At 33.7% G+C, this 13,741-nt stretch overlaps 1 protein-coding gene across 2 annotated transcripts; it reads left to right on the plus strand.

Moving 5' to 3' along the window:
* Window positions 1-1,196: 1,196 nt before the first annotated feature.
* LOC148301131 (splicing factor 45-like) lies at window positions 1,197-12,749 on the plus strand. 2 transcript variants are annotated; one of them, XM_088273757.1, is made up of 8 exons: window positions 1,197-1,355; window positions 1,473-1,648; window positions 3,591-3,789; window positions 5,744-5,859; window positions 6,522-6,737; window positions 7,857-8,010; window positions 8,507-8,610; window positions 9,969-12,749. In XM_088273757.1, the coding sequence occupies exons 2-8, from the start codon at window positions 1,493-1,495 to the stop codon at window positions 10,239-10,241; spliced, it is 1,218 nt and encodes a 405-aa protein (XP_088129883.1). In that variant the 5' UTR covers window positions 1,197-1,355; window positions 1,473-1,492; the 3' UTR covers window positions 10,242-12,749. The 2 variants fall into 2 exon arrangements, with proteins under 2 accessions (XP_088129883.1, XP_088129884.1); XM_088273758.1 differs by having other exon boundaries at window positions 1,212-1,355; window positions 1,483-1,648.
* Window positions 12,750-13,741: the final 992 nt, after the last annotated feature.

The following is a 13,741-nucleotide window of genomic DNA, read 5'->3' on the forward strand; positions in this document are numbered from 1 at the left end:
AAATTTTATAATATACATGTGTTTTATATTCAATTCATCTTGAGTCTAGCGATAATAATGGTGGTTCAATCTTTACATACATTTTTTCTTTTAGTTATAGATGAACAAATAATTATAAAATTTTTACTAAGACCTATATATTACATATTTTAAAACTTATGAATATTTATAAATATTAAATAAATTATTAATGTTTTTGCTGTTTCTTTCTATCCCTCGCCAAACCATAATACTGAAAAATAAAAACAATTTTTTTTGTAATTAATAATTTTCATGAATTTATTTATGGGTGTGATTATTCATAATTTTTTAACGCGAATATGGATAGCTCTCTCATTAAGTCCCTTATATTCATTATCATTAACTCTTGTTATCATTACCATTTGTTTTCAATGAAAAAAGCATGTGGCAGTCGGGCAGACGCTTGATTGCGAAACTGATGTCACAGGTTCGATTCCTTCCAATCGCAAAATTAATCAATGAAGTGTTTTTTTATGAATTTTCACAATATTTGCAGAAAACAAAATGATCGTGAATTTTATTATAAGATTTCTGTCTCTTTGATGTCTTAAATGTATTTCCATCTTCCTCTCAAAAGGTGAGAAGCCATTAAAATGTGTTAAGGCGGTTCATTGGAGGATTTTTTCGAAATGTATTAAGAAAACAATATTAGTCATTGATAGACACTATTTAAATGTATTTTTTAAAAATAATAAAAAAATAAATACATTGTTTATTTCTGAGAAAAAAATTACTAATGTAGAGAGTATGATTTTGAATATTTAATGAGAATGATGTTAATTTTTTTTTATTTATTTGTTTTACATTAAGAATAAATATTACTTAAATCCGGTTCATTCCTTTTTTCATTTATTTTTATAAAAATTATATTTTTTTTAAATAAATAAAATTCAAAATTAAAAAAAATAATAATAACCATGCACAAATAAGACATCTCTACTCTATTGGTCCAAGTCTAGGACAACTATTTTTCTAATGAATGGTAGCTGCACCAGCTAATAATGTATTGAAATATATATTTTATTCAAATATTGAAAGAGGCAACATAATTCAGGCTTCTTTTAAATAATTTGCGTATAACATATGCCTGCCCAATTTTTGGAAAACTTTCCTTCTGTTTTCTACATAAGTACTAACTTAATGTTTGTTTATGACTATATTTATGGCTAAAAATCACTAAAAATGTCTATGCTGCCTGCGGTTGACATTTGCGGGGACGTTTGTTTTCTAAATTAATAAATATCATACATTTATTTTTTGAATAAAGAACTATGATCCTATTTTATAAACATAGCTAATTTAGCACCATTCTTGGTTTTTTTGTTCAAGATCAGGTATAAACTGCAGAAATTTAAATTCTTTAGGGTTATATTTCCGATCGTTTGGACGAGTCAGTTTTTTGTAAATCTGTTTTCAATTTCTTTTTAATCAATGTAATTACGTGCTTACAGCTTTTTTCAGGAATTTAAAAATGTCTTTATATGACGATTTCGATGGTATCAAAGGTAAGAATACCGAGAAAGTAGCCGCTTGGTCTTCTGGAATCAAGCTCTTACAGTCTCAATTACAACTCAAGAAGGCTACCACAACTCAACCTAAAAGGGAATCAATAAGAAAGGCAACTCAGGTAACCAATCAAATAACATATATTTCATTATTTTTATTTATACATAGGCTTGCCAGATTTCTGAAATGTTCAACCGGGACACCGGAATATCTTTTAAAATACAATAATGTGTTCCAGGCCGAAAGAAAACTCAATATTTCAATATTTTTTTTAACGTTTATTTAAATAAAATTACTTAAAATTGTTAAGGAGTGTAAAAACTTGGAATATAATTTAGATTTGTAAAAGAACTTAAATAAAATTATGAATTAATGACATATAATTAATCCCTTTTAACTAAAAAACTGTTTTAAGATATTTGTTTTTGCCGACGCTTCAAAATTTGGCGAAAATGTGTCGCAGCATTATCATTGAATCAATTTGTAGCACGAATAGCCACCTCCTTATTAGGGTGATGCTTCTTAATGTACGATTCAAAAGTTTCCCATGCTTTCAGCATTTCTCTTATGCTAGAAGATTGTTGCTTCTGCTACTCCCTCCTCCTCCATTAACAAACTCATCTCCATAATTTCTTGCTGCGAAACACGATGCAACTCCATAAGCTCTTCGGTGGTCAGCTCTTGGCTGTACTCTTTCACGAGCTCTTCAATATCGTTGTTATCCACCTCGAGTCCCATGATATTGGTTAATGACACAATCTCGTTGACTGTAGACTCCACAGTTACTGTTTCAAAATCACATTTGACAACACTCTGGCCAAAGTTTTTTCCAAGGAGAAGTGAGGGTCCTCGTGGGAAACTTGCTTTCCAAGCCGCGAATGTCCCGGTTCACAAGTGAATGTCGTGAAAAAGGGACTTGCCCTTTCTCCGTTACTCGTTTTGCGAAACATCGCTCCTTAACCTTTTAAACGCGTTAACTTTGTTCGTGAGAGTCGCCCGTACGCGGCGGTATTTCGCCGTTTTTTAAATGATTACTTTTATCATGTATTTAGTTAAGAAACGATTTATTTTCCTAAGCAAAAACGTTCAATGGGATTCATTGTGCCTTTTTGGTACTCTATAATACACTCGTGTCACATTATTCTTGAAATATATCGTAATATAAACAAATAAGATCGTAACATAAATAAATCAAAGCACGCATCGTGTGTCACTCTTACCCACTGGCGATGCATAGCGTCGAGAGTGAGACGGATATAGGGTATGATTATGGCGCGGACTAATTACCGACCGCAAGAAAAATGAGGGATCTGTTATTTTATTTATCCTTGTGATGTTACAAATTATTAGCCAGATATTTCAACAGATGTCATAAGGCCAAGGATTGACGTATTATTTTATCCAAAGTTCCACACCATGAAAAAATCCCTCCAAGTTGAACTGAGGTTCGAAACTTGGACCTAAGTGAAAACACAAACGGTTATGTTAGCCGCGTGTGGGGAATGTTTCGTAAAAACACATACGCTTATGCGAGCCGCGTGGATAGAGTTAAGGGAGCAACTTTTTCACATTTTTTATTGCTTGTTATGCCAATTACTCGTTATGAGTGGTGCTTGTTATGAGAGGTTCCACTGTATATAAAAAACAGAATATTTCACCTGGCAATGTGAAAGCATCTATAAGTCCACATGCTGAGATACACAGAATTGTACTAAGCATTTATATGCGAATAGCGTGTCATATATAAAAGGTTTTTTTACTGTCAAAGCACCCAAAATTGAGTGATACATGCCACAAACAACTGGTACCTTTCATTATTATGCTGTAAATTAATTTGAACGATTACTACTACTCGCTTATACGTTTTGCCATATTATTTCAAGTATATAAAAGTTAGGGGTTATTAACTTTTTTTTCAAATAATAAACTTCGGGATTAGATACATAATACAGAGATTTTTTTATTTCATTAGTTTTTATTAAGATTTTTTTGTCATATTAAACTCTACACGTGTCGCACTAAATGTTAGTTAACTTGTTAGTGTTGCAATTATTATTTTTCAGGTGTTGCCACCCGTTATAGATCTAAAATCTAAAAGAGATGACGATGATGTGATTTATCCTATCCACGCGCCGATACTGGGGCAGAATCAGAAACAGGTCGGCTTTGGTTCCACAAACTTATCGAGCAAGGATTATGATTGGGACATTATTGGGGAATATGACCCCATGTGGCCTAATGACTATGAAAAATTTGTTAAAGGTAAATGATACAAAATTTATTATTATTAGCTCCAAGCGCAGTCCGTCCATACATGCTGTGGATGCTCCGCATCCCTTGCATTTCAGAGTAAAAAGATTTAAACTTCTACCTTTAAACAGCAATACTGCAATTTAAATATTTTGATATTTCTTCAGCGACCATATTATGTTATTTTTTACAAAAACAGCGCTGTAAAAAATCATACAAATATTATTATTATAATAGAACGTGCATATATCGTCCTGTCTCAGCGTACGCGCAACGGGCGACATGATACAAAAATCGCGGGCAAGTCTAAATACAAATACATCCTCAAATACTGTGAAACGCTTAAAAAGCACGTAAACAAGCAATACTGGATGCGATTTGTAAACCGCGTGCACAATGTCAGAACCTGAGTTCTTTCCGCTCATACGCACTGAGACCCGCAAGCCAACATATCCATATCAACTTTATACGATATTAATGACAGCATCCGACGTACAAAAAACGCCTTTAATACTAATGTGTATAATGAACAGAATCACATACTCTATTGGATTGTTCTTAGTGCGCGCGTTGCTTTGGCAGTTTACTTTTGAGCTTGAAGACTGAAGTTTAACTGTTATTGAATATTATTAACTTGCAATTTACTTAATAATTTAAATAAATAAAAATGAATTGATTATATTTTGTATCTGTAATTATTGAGTTTTGGATATATGGAGATGGCGTCTAGATGTGCATATTTGATATCTAGTACGTAGTAAGTATGAGTATAAACATTTGATGTCCAGCATCCCTTCTACAAAAAGTCACCGACCGTCACTGATTAGCTCCTTTCCATCCTCCAAAGTCCGGGTCTGTATCCCAAAGTTCAGATGAAAACTGCAATTGTCAGCAGTGGACGTCCTGGTGGGTGAGGACCTGATGCCTGTAAAAGAGGCAAGCTTGATGGCGGCTCTCGGGAGACATGCTTACTTGGCCTAGCCAACTTAATTGTCTTTTCTTGACGACATTTATGACCACGGGCCGCTGCTTCCTGCGCCGTATTTCCTCGTTTCTCATGACAATTTCAACAGTAATTACAAATATCACCAAAAAATAACGACAGTAATAATTCTTTCATAAATTGATTCTGCAGTCACTTTGTGGTAAAATTTATCCATTTTTAATTTAAGTTGTACTTTGTTTTGAATATTGAAAGCATTAACTTTGTGGATCATATTGATATAATATTTTTAGAAATAAAAAGTTTTTGTGATCCACTCACATTTTATTTAACAACCAACTAGTTTTGGCAACAACCTGTTGCCCTCTTCAGGGTTTAATTTATGACTAAACATATATATAAAAAAGAAACAGTGTACAAGCCATTGGGTTTCGATAAGGATAGGGGTGGGGGTAATGGTGTTTTTAGGAGGGGTAAGAGCAAGGAAGGGGATAACTGTGTTTAGATTGGGTTTGATTTTATGGGAAAAATATTAAAAATGGGACTTTGACTTAAGTTTATTTTATTGTTAATTATATTTAATTTCTGTTTAACAGCTTTTTTATTTTTAAAACTTCCAAATTATTAATTTGTATTTGTTAATTATTAAAATGTAAAATTTCTATTCCATCTTCAAAATTGAAGTTGTTGCCGAAACTAGTTGCGAAGAGTGAATCAAAAAGCAAAGTCTTTTTATTTCTCAAAATAATATAAGTTGTACTTATTTAAAACCACTATTTTTTAAAATCCATTGTTACATGTGTTTCGGTGTATTTCGCATCATATTCAAATACCCATACGGTGTTTAAAAATATTGTGGAATGCATCAAAACACGTGTCACCATAATTTTTTAGAAATAGTGGTATTTACTACGTTAAACTTAATTTGAAAAAATAATAATTCTTTTGAACTAGCGATTGATTTTTTTTCATTATTAATTTAAATTATTAATTGAATTTTATTAATATGTGTTTTAATTTTAGAAATGCGAGACCAGCGGGACAGAGAAAATGACAAAAGGTTTGATGACAGAGAGCGCCGCACACACAAGAAACGGAAATCAAGATTTGTGGATGAAGAAATTGCAGAAAAAATGATGGTAAAATGATAATAAAACATTTAATTTTAAGTAGATACTACTTAGTCCAAAAATGCAAAAAAAACGTACTGCAAAAAAAATGTCCCTTACTGTGTTTTAAGTTTGGACAGCCGATATATGATATCACAAATATATCACTGGTTTAAAAATATATTCGTCATAAATGACCGCGGGCCACGGGCCTGGGTTGGACACCCATACTATAGATGCTTCCTTCCATCTACGGGCTTTAATATAAACTGAAACTGAGTTTATATTTAAACCCGTAGATTGAAGCATTTGTACCTTCCGAAACTATTCATAACAATATAATTCTCTAGTGGTAAAAAACAAGTGTTTTATTTTTAATTTAATCGTGTCTTACTACAATATGATGATGTAACAGATGTGGCTCAAATAATCGCGGAACAAAACTGGAACTGGGCAGGTTATGTGGCACGCATGTCTGCGGATAGATGGATGAAAAAGGTGCTTAACTGGAGGCCTAGAATAGGATGCAGAAGCGTGGGTAGACCTCAGACAAGATGGTCCGATGACATTGAAAAAGTGGTGGGTCTGCACAGAGAACTGTGGAAGTCCAAGAGGGAGGCCTTTGTTCAATACTAGACAAGAAGAAGGTTAAAGTAGGAAGTAATAATAATTGATCTCTCATTTGTTTCCAGTACCAGCGCACATCGGATGAAGAGAAGGAACGTCCGCCGCCTGCGAGGACTGGGGGTGTGGCCATCGCGCCGCCCCCCTCCCTCGTGGAGTCGGGGCCCCCCTCCCCCCCTACGCTGGCAGCCAACCTGCCCTCGCAGGAGAAGCCGGGCTTCTCCATCGGCGGATATGGAGCCAGCTCGGTGGCTGCTAAAATCATGGCCAAATATGGCTTCAAGGTGAGTAATCGTTATTTAATCTTTGAAGGAAAGAAGAAGATCAAAAAAGTTGGATCAATTTTTTTATTTCACCATCTTAAATTTAGAAATAAGCATCTGATATTCTTGTAATTGTTGTTATTTAATTGTCATGTATTGAAAGAATATTGAGAAAGGTAATAAAAAAAATAAAAATAAAAATATCCTGACTAATTAAGAAAAACAAATTTTCTTAAATTGACTTTGCAATTGGCGGAAATCGAACCCCATCTACCCAACTGCCCACAGCGCACACATCATTTTATCACCCCTTGAATTATAACTATTTATTTAAATCCTTTTTTGTTTTTTTTTTTTTTTAAAACATAAGCTTAGTATTAAATGAGAGCGTGGTTTAATATCAAGGTAGGGATGGATTTGCAATATGTATTACTATTTTGAGATTTTGTGTAATGTTTAAAAAGAAAAGAAGGATGAAATTTGTTTGAATGGAATCGAAATGTGATCCCTCAATCGTTTGTATGTGCAGCAAAATGATGTATGAGAGATGTTTCGAATGGTGAAATAAGGAAAGAATGCAAGGCTGAGATATAAGCTTTATGGATAAAATTAAGAACGGTGTGTTGAAATTGTTTACACATGTGGAATGAATAAATGAAGAAAAAACAAATTTATGTGGCAAATGTAGTTGGAAATAGGAGCAGAGGAAAACTCTTTAAGAATTTCAAATACTTAAATGTCAGGAGTCGGAATAATTGGTGAGTATGTTTGAGGCGATTTATGAATGTGTACAGACAGAGTGGTGTAGTGCTCTTTTCTCCCTGTCTACCGCGACGTGATAGTTAGATAGATTTTGTTTATATTTTTCTCCGTGATTCATTATATTTTCTTGCTTGAAAGAATTGTTCATAGTTAGTAAATTGTTTACTTTAAGGTGAAGACTGACCGGAGCATTTTGTCGTAACAACGTCGTAACATCGCTCGCGGCGGGCATCTGAAACTATGGATGGAGCGCTCGGCTCGGTGTACTGACTGCCTGAATGCTCGCATAGTAACGTGTCACGTTACGACGAAATGCTCCGGTCAGTCTCCACCTTTAGGAATGTTCACTCGACATAATGCATGATACACAATTTTCAGGAAGGGCAAGGTTTGGGTAAAAAAGAGCAAGGAATGTCCATCGCATTGCAAGTTGAGAAAACTTCTAAACGAGGAGGACGGATTATACACGAGAAGGACACGAGCATCGTCATGCTACCACCCACAGTTGGTGCTGCCACTACCCCACAGCCAGGTACCCCACAACCTCTGACAAATATATTTTTTGGATACTAAAGACAAAAATATCTCAATAAATCAATGCATTGTGACTTGTTATGTAAGGTCTGCATTATTTCCTTTGGTGGAGAATTTGTATATCTGCATGAAAAATACACCATTCATAAGAATCAAATTTTCTAAACCATATTTAGTGAGTACAAACACTGCAAGAATTCACATACAGTGTTGCATCATCTAAACACATTTCAGACGGTTATTTTTTACGCCTGAAGGCCACTGGCGACAGGATTTGATAATTGTGTACATATATTTTAGTTCAGACCTTAACAAAGAGATTGATATATAATATTCATATAAAAACATTTAATAATTCCTTCTTTTCTGACTTTGAAAAGAGGCCGGCACAGAAGGTAAAAATACCCTTTCCGTCCTTAAGCATCAATCCACCGAACGGGTTGAAATACCTTTCTCGTCCTTAGTGTGTTAATATAATTACATTTTACTTTCAGATTCTCCATCTATGGCAATCAATGAACAAGCAGCACAAGGGACAAAACCTGAACCGACTATAACAGAAATTATGAAGAGTCCTAGTAAAGTAGTTTTACTCAGGGTTAGTTATTTGTATTTTTATCTTATATTATATTATATATTACTAAAAATACTTTGTTCCTATGATTTGTAATTTTTTTAAACAAACAATACATAATATGTATTGCTAAAAAACATTTTACTCAGATTTCTTTATAGTAAAAAAGAGTGATATCTTGTAATGCCTTCTATGTATCGGTAAAACATTATTGCATAACAAGTTGACTACGTTGTTTGATAACTATGTTTTCCAATTATTGTTGACACAAATCTATGTGCATTTTATGCTGAAACTTTTTTGTTTGTAAACTGTACTACAAATATAATTAATATTTAATGCACTTTTTGATATTCCATTTTATAAGTTAAAAAATAGCTTTCTTATAAAATCTTAACATATCTCATTACATATTACTTAGTCCGCCTTCATAATGTAGTGGTTGGTGCATTTGGCTACCATACTGGAGGTCTTAGGTTTGATTCCTAGGGGCTCAAAATGAATACATATAAGGGATTTTTTCACTCACCATTTGATATCACTCTGGACTGGTACCCAAAGAGCAGGATTGGTTGATGATAAGTCTTAAGGAAGAAGCTATTGACTTTGGAACAAGTTGATATTATAGTTAAGTTATTACTAGATATATACTAATTTATAGCAAAGTTATTTTAAAATACTTTGCACTGGATTTTTTTGGTATATCGCTCACTCCTTTCAAGAATGTCATAAATCAAAAAACTTGGTTTTTCAGGAGAACGTTTTTAAAGTTTAAAAATATAATACAATGTATTAAAAATAAATATCAAGCCACTTATTGAACTTTTTACTGTGCAACAAATCTTTTTAGGTAAAACCTGAAGATTTTTTCTCCATTTTACCTTTTCTTCAAAATGCAAAAACAACACTCTCTGCCCTGTAGCGGGTAAATATTAAGTTAAAAATATGCCTTTTTTGCTGGGATATAGTACATTTTCTGGACATTCCGAAAACATGCACAACTGAATATTGACAATTTTTTATTTATGACGTTCTTGAAAGGAGTGCGCGATATGCGGTATGCCGCAACTCAAAATTCCAAGAATTGTTACTTTGTATTTAATTGTACTAATATGATTCTGGTTTATTTATATTGAAAAGTAAAAAAATCAATATATCAAGAATATTGAGTTTTATGACTTTATTTTCTTGGCTTCACTCGAGTAGTAGGGCAACCGTCTCTTTGGCGGAACTCCAGTACAGAAGGTTAAGTTATGTACACACTGGAAATAACTAATTTTACATCCATTATTTGCACATTTCTCTAAGGTAGAAAACGTGATTTTGATAGCTCTAATAAAATAAAAGATCCTAAATCTATTATTTGTATGTTTTATTTCCAGAACATGGTCGGTCCTGGGGATGTAGATGAAGAGTTAGAACCGGAAGTGAAAGATGAATGCAATACCAAATATGGCGATGTCATCAAAGTGGTAATATTTGAAATTCCCGGAGCCGCCGCCGACGAGTCTGTGAGAATATTTGTGGAGTTCAAGAGAATAGAAAGCGCTATCAAAGCCGTGGTCGACCTGAACGGGAGATTCTTCGGTGGGCGCCAGGTCAAGGCGGGCTTCTACTCCGTCAGCAGATTCACAGCCTTGCAGCTGTTGGACTAGATCCGACTTATATTTACTTTAATCATAAATCAATTTAATTAAATTACTAATTTTTCTTTTTGACCTACTTATACAGTAATACCCGCTTAACGCCCACCCCTATTTACACCCGGCAGTACACAATGGAGTTCTGGTTCCAACCCTTATGTATGGAAGCGAAGCATGGAGTTGGCAAAAGAAGGATGAAAGCAGACTGTATGCAGTCGAAATGCGATTCCTCAGACGAATGTGTGGCAAAACGTTGATTGATAGATGTTCGAATGATGAAATTAGGAAAGAATACATTCTTTCCTAAGGCTGAGATAAGCATTATTGATAAAATTAAGAAAAGTGTGATGAAATGGTTTGGACATGTAGAACGTATTAGTGAAGAAAGAACGGTTAAACAAATTTATGATGCGAATATAGTTGGAAAAAAAAACAGAGGAAGACCGAGGAAAACTTGGCACAATCAGGTATGTCAAATACTTGAAAGCGGCCGACTCAGGAGTCGTAATAATCGTCGGGTATGTATGAGGAGATGCATGAATGTAGAAGAGGCAAAGAATGTTTGCAAAGACAGAGTGGTGTGGCGTTCTATTCTCTCTGCCTACCCCTGCGGGAAGCGGCGTGATGGTTAGTTAGTTTGTAAAAGCGTGGATTATTGATTCACCAAGGAACCAAAATATGCGATCTTTTACTCAGGGATTTCCTAATATTTATTCAGTTGTGTGTAAGGTATATGGTGTGTCAACTCCCAGTCAGTTTATACCATTTCGGTCATATGTAAGTAGTGTAGTGTGGTTGTCAATAATGGGTAGAATTGGTTAATGTTACACATGTGTAAAGTGATCACTTAAACTAGCCTATGACAGTCGTCAGCCCCGCAAATGCCCAGACTTCCATATTCTTCTTCATCTTTGATGAGATGTCAAAAAATAATATATGTAAGGTGTGTGCATTCCCAATAACTTTATACATACTTATATAGGGTTTTCCAATAAGAGGTTTCATTTTGAATAGCCCGCTATCTGGGCAGCTGCCACTTTTGAAGCTGTCGTCTTTTGACATTTGACAAGTAAAAACTACGCGGTTAATAAAAATGCAACGATACACGCTTCAACAACGCATTGAAATTGTTAAAATTTACTACAGAAATGGTGAAAGTTTTGCAATCACAGTTCGCGAAACTAAAGCACTTTTTGGTCGTCGTGAAGCGCCTTCTCAGCCAGCAATAGTTAAACTTGTTAAAAAATTTGAGCTGTTGGGACAACTTGGTGATGTGAAGAATCGAAACCCTCAACGTGTCACTGTTTGGTGCGGTTTTTGGGCTGGCGGTATGATTGGACCTTACTTACTCGAAAATGAGGCTGGTGCAACTGTTACGGTGAATGGATTGCGCTATCGAGCTATGATTAATGATTTTTTATGGCCGGAATTGGATGATATTGATGTGGACGACGTTTATTTTCAACAAGACAGCACTACGTACCACACAAGCAACGAAACAATCGCAATTTTGCAACAAAAATTTCCTGGCCGTGTTATTTCTCGAAGAGGTGATCACAGTTGGCCCCGAGATTAAGGCCAAGTGAAAGATAAGGTCTATCTAAGTTATCGAGGACATACAGCCGCAAATGTGCGAATTGGTCATGGAAAATTTCATGAAAAGGATATGGTGCTGCAGCCGTAGCCGTGGCGGCCATTTGGCTGATATCGTCTCCCATCGTTAATCGCATACTTTTCTCTTAACAATGCAATAAATATTCATTGATTTATCTTAAAATATACCAGTTTTTTTCAAATATCAAAATGAAACCTCTTATTGGATAACCCTATATATGTATATGGATATGTACTGCAATACTGTTTTGTCGTTTGAAGCGCATTAGTATTTATATGTAAAATTGTGATAATTGAACACTGCGTACAAAAATAGCAGACATCAGTGGAGACACTAGACGAAAATAGTTGTTTTATTTTGCGATACCATTGTCATATGTAAAAAATAGACCACGTTTAGTGCTGATTTGTTTAGCACGCCAGATTGCTGGCACAGATCACACGCGCTAAGCGGGGTATTACTGTACATACGTTTATAGAACGGGTTTTAGTAATTATTCAACAATTACATAGATAGTTTATTGTGAAGTCAGTATTATAGACATTTATACAAACAATTCAAGAAAGTCTACAGATATCACCAAAGGTTCTATTTAAAAAAAATATATAGTCCTTGAATCACAAGCATGGATGCAATGTTGTTGATACAGCCTATCAAAATTTTTTGTTTAAACTCCATACTCCAGTTTTGCAGCAGGTAAAAATAAAACATTTTCATTTAAAGCATATTTATTCAATAACATATGCAACAACAAAAACATAAATTATTTCATATTTGGAATGTATCCAGTGTAAAAAGTTCCACTGAAAAATATACAACTGTAAAAAATAAAATGTTTAAATCAACTAACATTAAAACATAATATTTGTTTCAATCAAAGTTTGTAAATAAAAGTGTGAACATCATTTTTTTCTCTTTTTTTGTACCCATTCACATTCGATTGCAGAGAAAAAAATAATTCTAAAAACAATGGTTTTATTTTACAGGCATAAAAGTTGTAGAAAATATGTATGCTGAAATTAAAAACCAACATGAGCTGGAAAATGTTATTTTTAGTTAATATTTGTATGAGACACCATAAATAAATCAATGGCTTAGAATACAAAATTGCTAACCCTCTTATGACCCCTATGGATTCACCGAAGGAAGTTATGCACATCCACGAAGCCAGCCGAATACATTTGTACATATAATTACAAAACACAACTAGATATTTGTTCGTAATAAATGTTTTCTAGCAAACACTATAATATCATTAAAGCTGCAAAGACAAATTTAAAAATACAAAATGAGCAATAATTTAGACATTAAAAATTTGTACAAATAAAGTGATTATAAAAAAAGGTTTATGGTTATAAATTAAATGATGAAAGGACATTCTCGCACGCATCACTAGCTAGCTAATTAGGATGAAAACATATTGGACAAATTAGCCACCATTTATTGTTTAAACTGAATAAAAGAGTGGATTGCAGTTCTTGAAAAATTTAGTAAGTTTCTAGATGTGTTTTAGATAGTAATAGCCATAAAATTAAAACAAAACACAGTTCACAACATAAATAATTAAGTTAGATACTACTCAATTCGAGTTTTATCTTTATCTGCTATACTCAATATATATTTTAATTTTTTTTGTAGCCTGGCAAGTAAATATTAATTCAATAATTTCAAGCAAAAATGAAATCGAAGTTTGGTATTTACACTGATTACATATCTTTTAATTTGTGACCTCTGACTTTCAATTTTATGCTGTTTATTTCCATCAGTGTGATAATATATATTATATGTTAAATAATACACAAAACATTTGTTTCATCACAAATCTTCTGAATGCATTTCCTAAATTTTATCAAAATACAAATTTATTGTCCAGTAATTTACACCTTTATAGTGTAGA

This window comes from Brachycentrus maculatus, unplaced genomic scaffold (assembly GCF_059751285.1).
Source record: "Brachycentrus maculatus isolate JH-2025_06_01 unplaced genomic scaffold, ASM5975128v1 h1tg000602l, whole genome shotgun sequence".
NCBI classification, from domain to species: domain Eukaryota; kingdom Metazoa; phylum Arthropoda; class Insecta; order Trichoptera; family Brachycentridae; genus Brachycentrus; species Brachycentrus maculatus.

What these genes read in the sequence shown, in the direction of transcription:
- LOC148301131 (XM_088273757.1), top strand. Translation starts at nt 1,493, where the DNA reads ATGTCTTTATATGACGATTTCGATGGTATCAAAGGTAAGAATACCGAG. An exon ending in AAATTGCAGAAAAAATGATG is followed by an intron (nt 5,860 to 6,521) that starts GTAAAATGATAA and finishes ATTTGTTTCCAG; the next exon opens with TACCAGCGCACATCGGATGA. An exon ending in TGCCACTACCCCACAGCCAG is followed by an intron (nt 8,011 to 8,506) that starts GTACCCCACAAC and finishes TTTTACTTTCAG; the next exon opens with ATTCTCCATCTATGGCAATC.